This window comes from Panicum virgatum, chromosome 6N (genome assembly GCF_016808335.1).
Source record: "Panicum virgatum strain AP13 chromosome 6N, P.virgatum_v5, whole genome shotgun sequence".
In the NCBI taxonomy this organism is placed as follows: Eukaryota; Viridiplantae; Streptophyta; class Magnoliopsida; order Poales; family Poaceae; genus Panicum; species Panicum virgatum.
Window position 1 is genome coordinate 2,024,157 of NC_053150.1, and position 12,600 is coordinate 2,036,756.

Below are 12,600 nucleotides of genomic sequence, written 5' to 3' on the forward strand. Positions count from 1 at the left end.
GGTTCCTATGAGGCAAGGACAAAGAGCTCAAGCTCCCGGCGGCCGCACTCAGGGGTGGATCGAGCGGTGGGTCTAGGAAGGCTCCACCCCTCCCCCCTCCGACCCCACAAACAATGAAGCCCTCCTGGGACCCCCCCCCCCCCCCCCCCCCTCCATTTTGTAGAGAAAGGACGAGGAGAAAGGGGAGGAAGAAAAAAGGAAGAGGGAAAAAAAGAAGAGGGAAAAGAAAATCAGCAACTTCTTAATCCATTCCTAGATCTTCCACTGTCTGCAAAGGGCGCAACAAAAGACACAGGAGGAGGCCGCACAACACGAGCAGCAAGACAAGACGGTCTAGCATGACTCTTCGGCTACATGGCCACTTGGCCATTGTCTGGCAGAAGGAAGGAGAAACCCTACAATTGACTCTACGTCGTAGTTGTAGGCAATAATGATGTCCTTTGCGTGAGCAAGAATGCAGCGTGTTATCACCTTGTGTTCTTGTGTAGTGCAACTCTATGTTGTGGTGTGGATGTTCTAGTTTACTAGTTACCGGTTCGAGCAGTCTGTGCTCTAACTATGCCCCAGATGATTATTTGCATATTGTCATGTGATCCGTATGGCCCTTATCAAGTATTAGTACATGCTCAAGTCGGAACGTACACATGCCCTGATGCCCAATACATGCTAGTATCAGGCCAGCAAAATAGAGTTGGATATTTACTAGTTCTGATGGCTGCAACTTTGGTGTTGGTACGTATATATGTCTGCATGATCAAATGAGAGAACAAATCATATACACGACAAGCTGATCGATGAAATGTGCAACAGGAGGACATCCGGTACCACATCTTCGAGTTTAGAGCATCTCATCTCATCTTCATCCCCAGTACCGAAAACCTATTATTTTGGAGATGGAAGTGCTTCAACATATTACCAAACTCATCACCAACATAAAAAATGTTATAGTAATCATCAAAATACACTCCCTACCTTAAATAAGGGTACCCCTCAAATAAATAAGAGAAAAGTCTTTATTGCTCCCCTGAACTTGTCATCGAGTTCAAGAAACCCCCCATTAACTCTTGAAAACGTTTGATTTACCACCCCACAACCCAACCCCCACACCCCCCCCCCCCCCAAAAAAACACCCTGATTTTTGCCACATGACAACGGTTTTTCCTTTTTTTTGTCCCTCCAACTTTCATAGCAAGAAAACAAATAGTTCAATAGATCTAAAAAATTATGAATTTTTTACAGAGGTAGAGTAGGTGATAGGAAAACTATTTTTTAGTTTTAGTGCAAAAAATTTGAAATATAAATATTTGAATATGGGTAAAATTTAAGTTTCATTGAATTTTTAGAGTATCAAAACATTCTAAAAATTTTACCAAATTTGAAACCTAAGGTTTATTTTCAATTTAGTTTATCATGTAAATTTATTTGAATGATTGTCCATAACAATATTCTAAGTTTGTTTGTAAAGGGCAAATTTTGCACCAAATTTGATTATTTTAATAAAAGTTTGAAAATTTCTGTGGAAGATGAGTGAAAATTTCTACGAAAGATGAGTCAAATAAAATTAATATGATAAATTAAGTTCAAAATGAACCTTAAGTTTCAAATTTGGTAAATTTTAGAGCATGCTTTGATGCCTTAAAAGTCAATGAAACTTAAATTTTACCCATATTCACATATCTATATTTTAAAATTTCGCTTCCCAACTAAAAAATAGTTAAAATAATTTATCTATCACCTACTATACCTCTATAAATTTTTTTATAATTTTTAGACCCATTTAACTATTTTTTTCTTGCTATGAAAATTGGAGGGAGAAAAAAAATGAAAACCCGCTCTGTTGTGGCGAAAACCAGGATGGTTTTGGTCTCGGGGGAGCAAATCAAATGGTTTCAAGAGTTTGGGGTCTAGGATGTTCAGTCTTTGAGTGAAGTTTTTTTTTTTAAACTCGGTGACAAGTTCATAGGGCCAATATAGACTTTTGTCTATTCAATATGTTATAAGCTTGACACCACATCATAGTCCCATAGCAAGTCTAGCAGGTAGTAATTATGCATCCTACTTCCAGCCTACTCAACAGTTAAGCTATTTAAGTTGATAACACGAGGTTGGGTTGAGTTGAGTTTGACGCTTCATGCTTGTTCCATGCTAATTTATGGTTCACGGGATCTAACAACCAAACCCAATCAGAGTTCAGCGCATCACGAACGTGGCGCATTCGAACCATCCTTACCTGTTACTATGTACTGTGAAGCTTCAGTTGCATGCGGTTTCTCTGAAGTTGCCCTGACAAAACTGAATGCGCGCTGAAGCTGAACTCGACTCAGCGATGAGCTCCTCGTCTACTGAAGTTTGGGGCAGACTGGGGCAGAAGGCGTGGACATGGAACCTGAAGAAACAGAAGGAGCAACATGTATAAGTACAACCGTTTTGCAAGTGCAGGCGTGCAGCCCTTCAGTGTTGGGTTGTCATGTTGGTGGTTTTGGAAGCACTCACAGAGGTTTGGATAGCAAGGTTGCTTGGATGCTGGATCCTCTTCCAAGGGAGGTGGCACCTGACCATATATCATCTCGCAGCTCATGTCTTCAAAATCTGCAGAGATATGCATGGTTGGTCAATAATGTGTGATCTATGATCAGCTAGAATGATGGATGATTCTGAAAGGAAAAAGAAAGCCCAACGATTCGCCCGAATGTAACACAGCATGAACTGGTATGAATGTCAAGTACAGGTCCAGTACTCCAGTTATATGCACAAGGCCATTTCTGCACTTTCAGGCAGTGAACTGAAAACTGAATGAAAATGAATTGGTGTCAGCAAGGGAGAGGTTATTACTTGGATTCATGGTGAGGGGGAGTCCAAACTCGTTGGTGAAGAAGTCCTGCGTCGGAATCTTGCACATGTTGACGCACATCCCGACGCACCCGCTGTTCTCCAGGTACCTGTTCGTTTTCAGTTCTTGTTTCCATTAGGATCTCTGAGCTGACATCCTACAACTACAAACTACAAGAGATTCATTTACCTGCATTTCTTGATGAGCACCCCGCTCTTCTGCTTGACGCCGTTGACCTCCACCTCGATGACCTCCGAGGGGCCGACGAGCCAGTGGAAGAAGGGCACGGTGAGCGCGGCGTTGAACTCGGACGCCCACCGCGTCGGCGGGAATAGCTTCCGGAACTGCTCCGGCGCGCCGGGGGGCAGCATGGAGAGGAGCACCTCGCGCACGGCCTCCTGCTGCTGCGCGCGCGTCCGCCCCACCATCACGCGCCGCGACACGTCCACGAAGCTCTCGTAGTCCCACTCCCACACCGCCTTCTCCTTCCCCGTCCCCGCCGGCTGCTGCTGCTTCTTCTTGCCGCCGCCGCCGCCGGTAGCGTACTTCTCCATCTTGCGCGCGAACAGCCCCATGAACGCGCGCTCCAGCGGGCCGTCGCGGTACTCCGTCTTCTCCCCCATCGGCGCCGGCGCCGTCGCCGCGCACCGCACCGTGGTGCCGGCCCCGGCGCGCCGCTTCTTCAGCCTTGCTGGCGCCCTCCCGGCCGGCGTCGGCGTCAGCGTGCCTGCGCGCGCGGCGAAGCAGAGCTCCATGGGCCGGGCTGCTTCCATCGGCCGTAATCTGCCGGCGAGTTGCTGCACTGCCACTGCACCAGCTGAGATGGAGGGCCGCGCTGTGAGGCTGGTGCCCGGGCGTGCCGTGTCCTCGCCTTGTCGCAGCGCCGAGATGGATGGCCGCGCTGTGAGGCTGCGAGGACGACACCGTGGCGGCGGCGGCGGCCGGTGGTGCCTGGTGAGTTCTTCCAGGGTGTGGCCCCGACCGACGGGAGCCTCTCCAGGTGGCACGACGGCCACAACAATTAGCGCGGGGTTTGGATATCGTGCAGAGACGACGAATCGACTGGCGTGTGGTGTCCACGGCCACGCCCAGGAGAAGAGATAAAATGGGCCAGATTGGGGCCAAAGCTGGTTTTCGAGAAAGCAGGGTTATTGTCAGGCCCAGCCCAACAGCAACATATCGCTCTATTTGTAGATTCTAGCTTGACTCTGTTCAGCAGCATCAACCACCATTTAGCTGAGCTAACAGCCACAGCCAGTCGAATAGAGCGATATCTCTCTAGAAACAAAAATAAACCCACATGTATGCAATGCTAGGTACCAAAGAAACACAGGTCCTATAACACAAGAAACAAAGCATCTAAACATGATGGTACACGCTGCACCTACTTACTGTGACATAAAACATTGAACTGGCCCTGCCATCCAAGAAACAAATCTTGGTTCATCCAAGGCTAAGCTAAAGATTAATTCTAACACGCTACCTGGTGCACCTAATATTATTCAGATAAATTATCAGAATGGAGATGGAGATGGCATCGCCTGCAGTGCTCCACAACAGTCAGCTTAACTGTAGGCGGAACTTTATCCTGGATGTATGTTCTGATAGCCTCGGCACCTCTGCGAGCTTCCATGACAAAATCCTCATCCATCTCAAGGCACTCGCCGCCGGGCGGTTGGGAGTCACACTTGGGATCACCGAGAGTGGTGTCCAGTCTAAGGCAATCAAGTGACTTGGCGTTCTTGAGAATATAGCATGTTAGCTCAACCAAGCTCTTGGCTGAGTAGAAGCCTTTGATCTCCATGCTCTTGAGGCAGCCATGGTGCTGTTCAGGCATCTGCCTCAGCTGTGACGAGCCTCCGAAAATCGACTCTTGCTCCATATTTGCAGGATCGAATGAAAACCGCCTTATATCCAACAGCCAAGTCTTCAAGGAGGGAGAAGCATCAAGAAAAGAAACGAGAGAAAAATAATCATAGGATGGCGGAGAAATTGACAGGTGCTTGAGGAATTGGAATTTGGTAGGCAGCATTGGTGTAGCAACCATCTGCAAGATAAAAGGTGCCTCAGATAAATTATACAAACGGTATGACTACCGTGATATGTCTACAACAACTAAAGTTATAGGAAAAGTATACCTCCCGATTCGAACCGATGGAAAGAGTCTCAAGGTTTGGCATATTGGATGGCAATTCGGCACGGGCATAACAGATGAAGTTTGAACTGGACATGCACTGCAGGTTCTTCATTTGCAATGTCTCTCCAAGTGAGACTTTTGTTTCCCTCGGTCCTGTTTCAAGGATAAAACTGGAGAGATTCCGAGCTTTGCTCTCTATCATCCGCAGCTTCCAGCAAAAAGAAACCTTCAAGAAGTGGAGCTGCAGCAGCACGCAAGGTATCTTCAGGCATATTATCTCCTGGCAGTGAATCAGGTCTAACTGCTTCAAAGCAGGAGAGTTAGAAAGAAAGTACTCTAACTCATCCCCCAAAATATGCACAGAATGCAGGCACAAACTCGTTAGCTTTCTCATGGGACCAAGTTCAGCTGCGGGATGGAAGGCACACCAGGAAAGTTGAAGACACCGGATAGTGTTTCGAACCCCATCAGATAAAAGTGTGCATGGAACATTGTACTTCATATCGTCTCCATAACATAGCCTAAGGGTGAGTTCTTCAATCCCTGGTGTAACAGCGATCTGGAGCCAACTGTCGAGATAATTACAGGCATCGTAAATACATTCAAGCTTGAATATCTTAATGCCAGTGCCTGTGTGGTTCCTCATGATGTTGTCAATTATGCAGCTCGAATTCTCTTCAGGCGCATTTGCCTTTGAATAAAGGGTGGGCCTATTCAAGGTGAGAACAGGATGGCATCTCCAGAAACGTAGAAAGGCGTGAGACAAGCAAGCAGCACGAGCAGCATCACGCAGTGGCAATAGGGAATGTATATGGTGCCAAATGTCCTGCGTGCACACACACATGGGAGAAAAGTTAAACGTTGGGATTGTAAACCCAAATGGTTACTCATCGGAAGAAGAAAAACAACAGAGCCACATGGCTGTAATATTCGACCCCAGGTAACTTTCAACATAAGCGCACATGGTGCATTGCATTAGAGAGGTAGATACAGCAGTGGATTGTAAAACATGACAACTCTTGCATAGAAAATATAGTCCTACTTGTACTAGAGCACAAGCTAATCAACAACATTGATTCATATGCATTGTTTTCAACCAAAATGCACAAGGCGGTGCTTAATCATTCAATAGCATTTTATAAACAGGCCCAAATTAGCAAAGGGTGAGTACACCTGAATACCAGAACAAAGCCCCAAATTGCCTATACATCACTGTTCCAGCCTGAATTATTACTGTAGCGCTAGTTTGTTCATGGAACATAGGGTGAATACACCTTTGTAACTAAGATATAAGAGACAATTGAGCAAAAAGACCATAAAGATAAAAAACATCATGGAACGACATGCAATTTAATCCCACATTTGCCTGAATTTAAGTATAAGTAGCATAATAACAAACATAGCACTCCAGCTTGAATTATGAACCTAGTTGACAGATTGGTTCATTTTTTTGTTTTATTTCCTAGAATAATCATGCCAATCAAAGCTAAAGGAATTTTTGGTTACAGCACACTACATCACATAGGACTAATGCCAAACCACATCACATAGGCCTGCTCATCTTCCTGTTCTAATCATATATCCCTCCCAATTGCTTGTAATGGAGATCAAAAGTTAGAGTTGATGGACTTCAGGGGAACAGAACTAAATGATGCCTGAAAAGTCCTATGGCCATTGACCAGCCTAAAAGACAGTATTAATTTAAGGAAAGTGCATCAGCACAAAGATAGACGTGATTTTACAAACTATAGGCTTAAAAGACATTCTCAAAATGATTTATGGGGCGAAGGTGATTGAAACCTCACCGCCTAAGTACAAGCACTACATGACTGGTTAAAATCTGGAGGATAAAGGTTCTGGTGAAGCTGCTACTGTAACAATCCTTGCTAGAGAGGTTAGCAAAATCATATTTTCATCTCCCAGAATCGGCAAAGTGAAAAGCTCACAGAGTGGGAGATCCTATGTTAAAATTTTCCTTGAAAGAACATTGCACATCTCTTTTGGACATTTAGGGGAAACTATATCAAAGAGCATCAGCAGTCCTATGCCTCATATCATTCACACTTAGGCTCTAGAGTCTAGACAGTATTAAGAATGGCACATTTTGATCTGAGAAGTTGAGAGAATTTGAGGTGGACAAGGATGACATGTAATAGCTGTGGCAGAGACTAAGCAAATCGCGCAGTCAGGTTTCTGGTAAAAATACGGCACGGCAGTGGATTTTGTGTACCATAATCACAGCAAAAGAAAAACAAGCTACTTCATATTCGAGAGAACTTAAACGAACTGTAGGAAGTCTACAATTTATCAAGATAAGATGGGATTTAAGGCTCATGGGCAGACAGTTCTACGTTGGAATTAAAGTGCAACATTTTCTAGGATGAAAGCTGCAACTGTTATTTCTGTTTGTTGGGATGAAAGCAGCAGTAGTATAAACAATGCCAAGTTACTAAAGGGCCGCTTGGTTCGATGCTGATCGCAGCCCGATCAATCTTTTGCTCATTGGTTGGGAACAGTGGGTGTGTTAGGAATTAGGATCAAAGCCAAGTACTGGCGTGCGAACCTCCCATGCGCCGCAGCTAGTTGCTTTTGACGCCAACGCGAGGGCAGGTTGTGGGTTGGAGCTCGCCAACTATTTGGCTAGCCGATTGATTGGCAAGGCTGGTGTTGGTACAATCCAAATTGCACCTAAATTAGGAGTGCAGGACCGTGAACAATTGCAGTGCTAGAAGCTCTGTCCTCTGTTCATTGATAATATTTGGCTAACATAGTTCAAAGATTTTGTGTGGCTGGAGCTGCCATGGCGATATTATGCTTGCCTACCATCATCAAAATTTATGTCAGATTACCTCTGGAAGCGCTGGGATTGAACGTCTCATTCTTTTGGCAGCGTTGGAATCACCATGACCATCTTGTTGACAGGGCAAGCCCTTTCTTTTATCCACTGCAGCAATCGATCCATCTGCACAATCCAACAAGGAAGTTTATGATAGCCTATCCCAGAATTGAATACAACTAGACATAAAAAAAAAATTGAGTCGGGAGGAAACGAGCGAATGCACATAACTCTATCATTCTCGCAGACTAGTACCAAGCCGGCTCATATGTTTTAAAAGGAATCAGATAAAAAAAAGGTGATTTTTTTCATGAAGCGAAGAAACCGGCACGGGTTGGAGATGAGATGCCGGCGAGTGCTGAGAGAGAGGAGGGCTCACTGAGGGGTCGGTTTCGCCGTCGATGCCGCCGCCGGTCACGCCGCAGGGGGGTGAGCCGCTGCAACGCTAGCAGCCACATGGCAGCTTAAGCCTACGACGATGCCTCCTTCCTTCCCCGGTGGATCACGCCGGGAAATCGCTAGAATCCTGTTCTGCACTCCGTCAGATTTTGGGACTCCACAAAACCCTAGCCACCCTGTTCTTGCTTTGGCTTTGAACTCGATTTCGATTCGATTCGATTCGATTCCTGCAACTGCAAGGCGCGAAAGAAATCGCCGCCGCGAGCCGAGGGGACGGGCGAGAGGAGATCGGGGAAGAAGAAGCTACTCGCAAGCAAGGTAGGAGGGACGAAACCCAACCAGCAAATCGGACGGCCCAAACAGCCCACTGGCGCCCATGGCCCATAGACTCTTCCCCGCGATGTGTTTTAAATCTTTTTATTTGCAACAAAAAAAAAAGAACTTTGCCTCCTGCGGCTACACAAAGCACGCATACTAGTACTTCCACTGCGCCGTGGGCCATGGTAGCACCGAATATTTCTGTGTCCCGCAAGAAAATACAGTATCCAGCTCTGTTAAAAAAAAAGAAATACGGTGAATACTGGGTGGCAGGGGAAATTGCATGCGTACCAGAAAGGAAAAAAAAAGTACTCACTCCATCAAAAAATAATTGCAACTATAATGTTTAAAATTTATCCCATAAAATTAATAACTTTGACCTACCTATCACAAAAGACAAGACAATTTTCTGAAGATTCTTACAAAAACAACAAATATAATACATCATCCACTCATCATAAAAGATAAAAAGTATTTTAGTAATTTTACACATAGCATTAGTTTACGTATTTGATTCTAGAAGTTGCATTTATTTTGGGACGAAATGAGTAAAAAAATATTTCATACCGTTGGCTCTTATTATTTCTCTCTCCTTGGATTCCCTGTGCTTCGCTGCTGAAGCCTGTTGCTGCTGTCTGGGAGTGCAGCGGAGGGAGTGGTCGCTGCTGCAGCATAGCATAGCTGCTGCAAAGCGTGCTGCGTGCAGGCATGGTGTGTGCCAGTAGATAGGTTTTGACCGCTTGACCGGTCCTGTCTGTCATGTTTTACTGTGCATCACAATCGACATGGCTTGGACAGTTGGACTGGACCTGTTCGTGGTGGTGAGCAGTGGAGGGGAGTTGGGGGAGGACGACGCGAGAGCACGCAGAGCGGGATTTGCTGAAGCCCCCAACCCGACCCAGCGCAGCCGTGTCGCGCGGTGTCGGACAGGACAGGACGGGGCTCGAGGATGCCCAAGGTGGGGGTGCCTGCCTCGAGCTCCCTTTCCCACCCTTTCCCATGGCTGCAAGGTGAGCTCGGAGTTAGCAGTGTTCATTTGACTAGTTCGCCGCCCGGATGCCTCTGCTTGCTCGAATGCTCGTGCTCGTGCTCGATCGCCACGGCTGGTCTGATTAGTATAGTAAAGAACACGAAGCACGCTATCAGTAAAGACAGCATTATGCAAAGTGAAAGTGGGCATTTGCGTCATGCGTGCGCTTGATGAAGAGCATTGCATGCTTGCTAGACGGGGGCATCATTAGCCGTCACAGGCATGCACTATACTCGTTCCTAGGCCTCAAGCTGACTGGCTCCTTTCCTCGGGCTCTGTTTGGTTTTTTAGCACAAGTCACTGTAGCAAATTTTGACTATTAATTAGATATATTAAATAAATTTAGTTTGTAAAACTAATTTCACAACCTCTGTGCTACTTCGCGAGACGAATCTAATGAAATCTTTGACCGCATGATTAGAGAATGATTACTGTAGCATTACCATAGTCAATCATCGATTAATTACCATCATTAGATTTGTTGCGAAAAGTTACATCCACCTGTAAAACAATTTTACAAATAATTTTATTTTAGTAAAACATGCATACAAGATTCTCTTGCGGCCCCAGTTAAGGTAGAAGGAACCAAACGGGCCGAGAGGGAGGCCATAGGCAAGGCCTGCCTCCAAGACGGGGAGAGAAGGGAAAAAAGTATTAGGGTCTTATTTAGATGCACTCAAAATTTCAAAATTTTATAAGATTCCTCATCACATCGAATCTTTGAACGCATGTATTAAGTATTAAATGTAGCTAAACAAAATGACTAATTACATAATTTGACTATAATTTGCGAGACAAATTTTTTGAGCCTAGTTAACATATGAAGGGACAATAATTATTAAATACAAACGAAAGTGCTACAATTCTTTATACCCAAAATTTTTCGTATCTAAACAAAACCTAGTAGTGATAATTTTATCAAAGTTTTTCAAAAAAAATATTTTTTATCAAAAAATAAAAAAAATGCAAGGACCAGCCAGTGAGACTTGACGAGCTGCAAGCCTGCAACTGCAATCAAGCCTGCCCGAAACCAAGCAGAGCGGGAGAGAGAGGCCACCCCCCTGCAAGTCTGCAACAAATGCATGTCCGCTTGCATGTGCCTGCTTCTGCTTTCGAAAGAAAAGAAAAGCCGGCCGACCGGTCGCCGGCCGGCCGCGGCCGGGACCCTACCCACGCGGCCCCGCCCCTGCCGCGGCCGCCGCATCCTACGCCGCCTGCTTTCCCCTTTGCGCCGCCCAAGCCCCATTGCCATGGCTGTGTTTAGATTCTGAAAATTGACACTATTTCGAATTTATTGTAGCACTTTTCGTTTATTTGTGGTAAATATTATCCTACCATGGTGTGACTAGGCTCAAAAGATTCGTCTCGAAATGTACATTTAAATTGTGAAATTAGTTATTTTGTTTACCTATATTTCATACTCCATGCATACGTCTTTTGGTACATTTAATGATTTGATGTGATGGAAATTTTAGAATTTCAAGTCAAATTCTGGGGATCTAAACACAGCCCATCTTAGACTGACCCCAACAGGATGATGCATCACGCGACGCACAGTGCTTTTGCATCTCCGACGGCCCTGTGCGTGGTAAAAACGAGCTTCCAACAGGAGAGCTATAAACGAAAGGCATTTTGGCTCGGAGGAGAGAGGAGACGTAAAAATAGCATCCCTCTCTCCTCGATGCATCTCACAGACAAGCAACGACTGCAGCGCGGAAGTGTCAAAATCTCCAGCTGCGCGCGAGAAACGGATCCTCTCCGGAGCAACAAGGCCATACTGGGGGCTTTGCAGGCGGCCGGCGACAAGATCTTCCACGGCGAGACCTTCGGCGGCACAAGCGACTACTGAATCGACAAGGTGCGTTGCCCCCAATCTTCACTCCTTCGATCTGTACAAGGTATTGCCAGATTTTGAATCGTTTCTTCCAGTGCTTGGATCGGCATCCCACGTTGCCGGCGACCATAGAAGGTAGGTAATTTGTTTCAGATTTGTTTTTGGAATACAAACTTGTAGATCTGGGGTTGGATTGGGGATTATCTGTATGTGGCAGGAGGGGGGAGGGAGAGCAAGGGATCCCTCGGATGTAGGGTGCTTGATTCCCCTGCCTGCGCCATTGTTTCTTTTCTTTGCTGCTTGTACGTGTTGATGCCGGTTGTTTATGCACAACTTTGCATATAGGATTCGCCCTTTCATCAGATGTAGTACCAAATTAGTAGTGTTTGATTGCAACAACCGTGGGGAACTTGTGTTTCAGTATACATCATGCATTTTCTCCTGAGCATTGACCTCAATGTATCTACAGGATGGACCAGAACTTTGGCGAGGATGGATCCCAAAGCAATGTCTTCTTTGCTTCCGACCAGTGCACATTTCGTTTTGATACTAGTCGATCAAATTTCCAAGATTTAAACATGCACCAGGTATTGACATGGCAATAATATTGGAGTCAACTATTTTCTTGAGTTAATTTGTTGTCACTGCATGCAGTACAATTTTGTGAGCCCACATCAACCAATGCTCACCTCGCCCCAGGTAGTCTCTGAAACAGTATAGAGTCAACCAGATGTTCAAGAAATTCCTCGCCCCCCCCCCCTGCAACATCCAAGAAGGGGAAGGACAAGAAGGTATCTAGGAGGGGTTCGAACTTTACAACAGAAGAAGATGCAGTGATATGCTCGGTGTGGTTGAATGTGACCACAAATGCTGCAATTGGTAAGTTCAACACATTTTGTTGGACATAACCAGCATGTTATGAGTGCTAATTCAGTGGAGTATGTGCAGGATGCAATCAAACCGAAGGAGGTTTCTACAAGCGCATACATACCTATTTCAAGCAGAACAAACCGCAAGGAAGTGAACGCAGCCAGATTGCCATTCAAGGTAGATGGAAATCGATCCAAAAAGCAGTGAGCAAGTTCTGTGCCTTCAAGGCCATTATCGATCGTCGCAACGAGAGTGGGAAGAATGAGGCCGATAGGGTATGCACGGTTATTGTAGCATGAGTAAAATACATTACTGTCTATAGTTTAATTTACTTCTCAATGTGCAG

The 12,600-nt window shown here is 45.5% G+C and overlaps 2 protein-coding genes and 1 long non-coding RNA gene across 4 annotated transcripts; 1 reads left to right on the plus strand and 2 right to left on the minus strand.

Annotated features, from left to right (window-relative positions):
• Window positions 1-582: 582 nt before the first annotated feature.
• LOC120678923 (beta-carotene isomerase D27, chloroplastic-like) lies at window positions 583-3,857 on the minus strand. 2 transcript variants are annotated; one of them, XR_005676888.1, is made up of 5 exons: window positions 3,020-3,856; window positions 2,833-2,939; window positions 2,494-2,589; window positions 2,231-2,386; window positions 583-879 (listed from the first exon to the last, which is right to left on the minus strand). XR_005676888.1 is itself a non-coding variant. In XM_039960374.1 (4 exons), exons 1-4 carry the CDS (start codon window positions 3,601-3,603, stop codon window positions 2,340-2,342), a joined length of 834 nt encoding a protein of 277 aa, XP_039816308.1. In that variant the 5' UTR covers window positions 3,604-3,857; the 3' UTR covers window positions 1,961-2,339. The 2 variants fall into 2 exon arrangements, 1 of the variants encoding a protein (XP_039816308.1); XM_039960374.1 differs by lacking the exon at window positions 583-879 and having other exon boundaries at window positions 1,961-2,386; window positions 3,020-3,857.
• A 290-nt stretch (window positions 3,858-4,147) lies between these two features.
• Window positions 4,148-8,566, minus strand: LOC120678922. Its single transcript, XM_039960372.1, has 4 exons — window positions 8,183-8,566; window positions 7,817-7,929; window positions 4,969-5,793; window positions 4,148-4,877 (listed from the first exon to the last, which is right to left on the minus strand). The coding sequence occupies exons 1-4, from the start codon at window positions 8,259-8,261 to the stop codon at window positions 4,329-4,331; spliced, it is 1,566 nt and encodes a 521-aa protein (XP_039816306.1). The 5' UTR covers window positions 8,262-8,566; the 3' UTR covers window positions 4,148-4,328.
• Window positions 8,567-11,101: 2,535 nt separating this feature from the next.
• Window positions 11,102-12,049, plus strand: LOC120680147. The gene is made up of 3 exons (XR_005677489.1): window positions 11,102-11,408; window positions 11,480-11,519; window positions 11,854-12,049. It is a non-coding gene; the product is annotated as an uncharacterized LOC120680147 (long non-coding RNA).
• The last annotated feature ends 551 nt before the right edge of the window (window positions 12,050-12,600 follow it).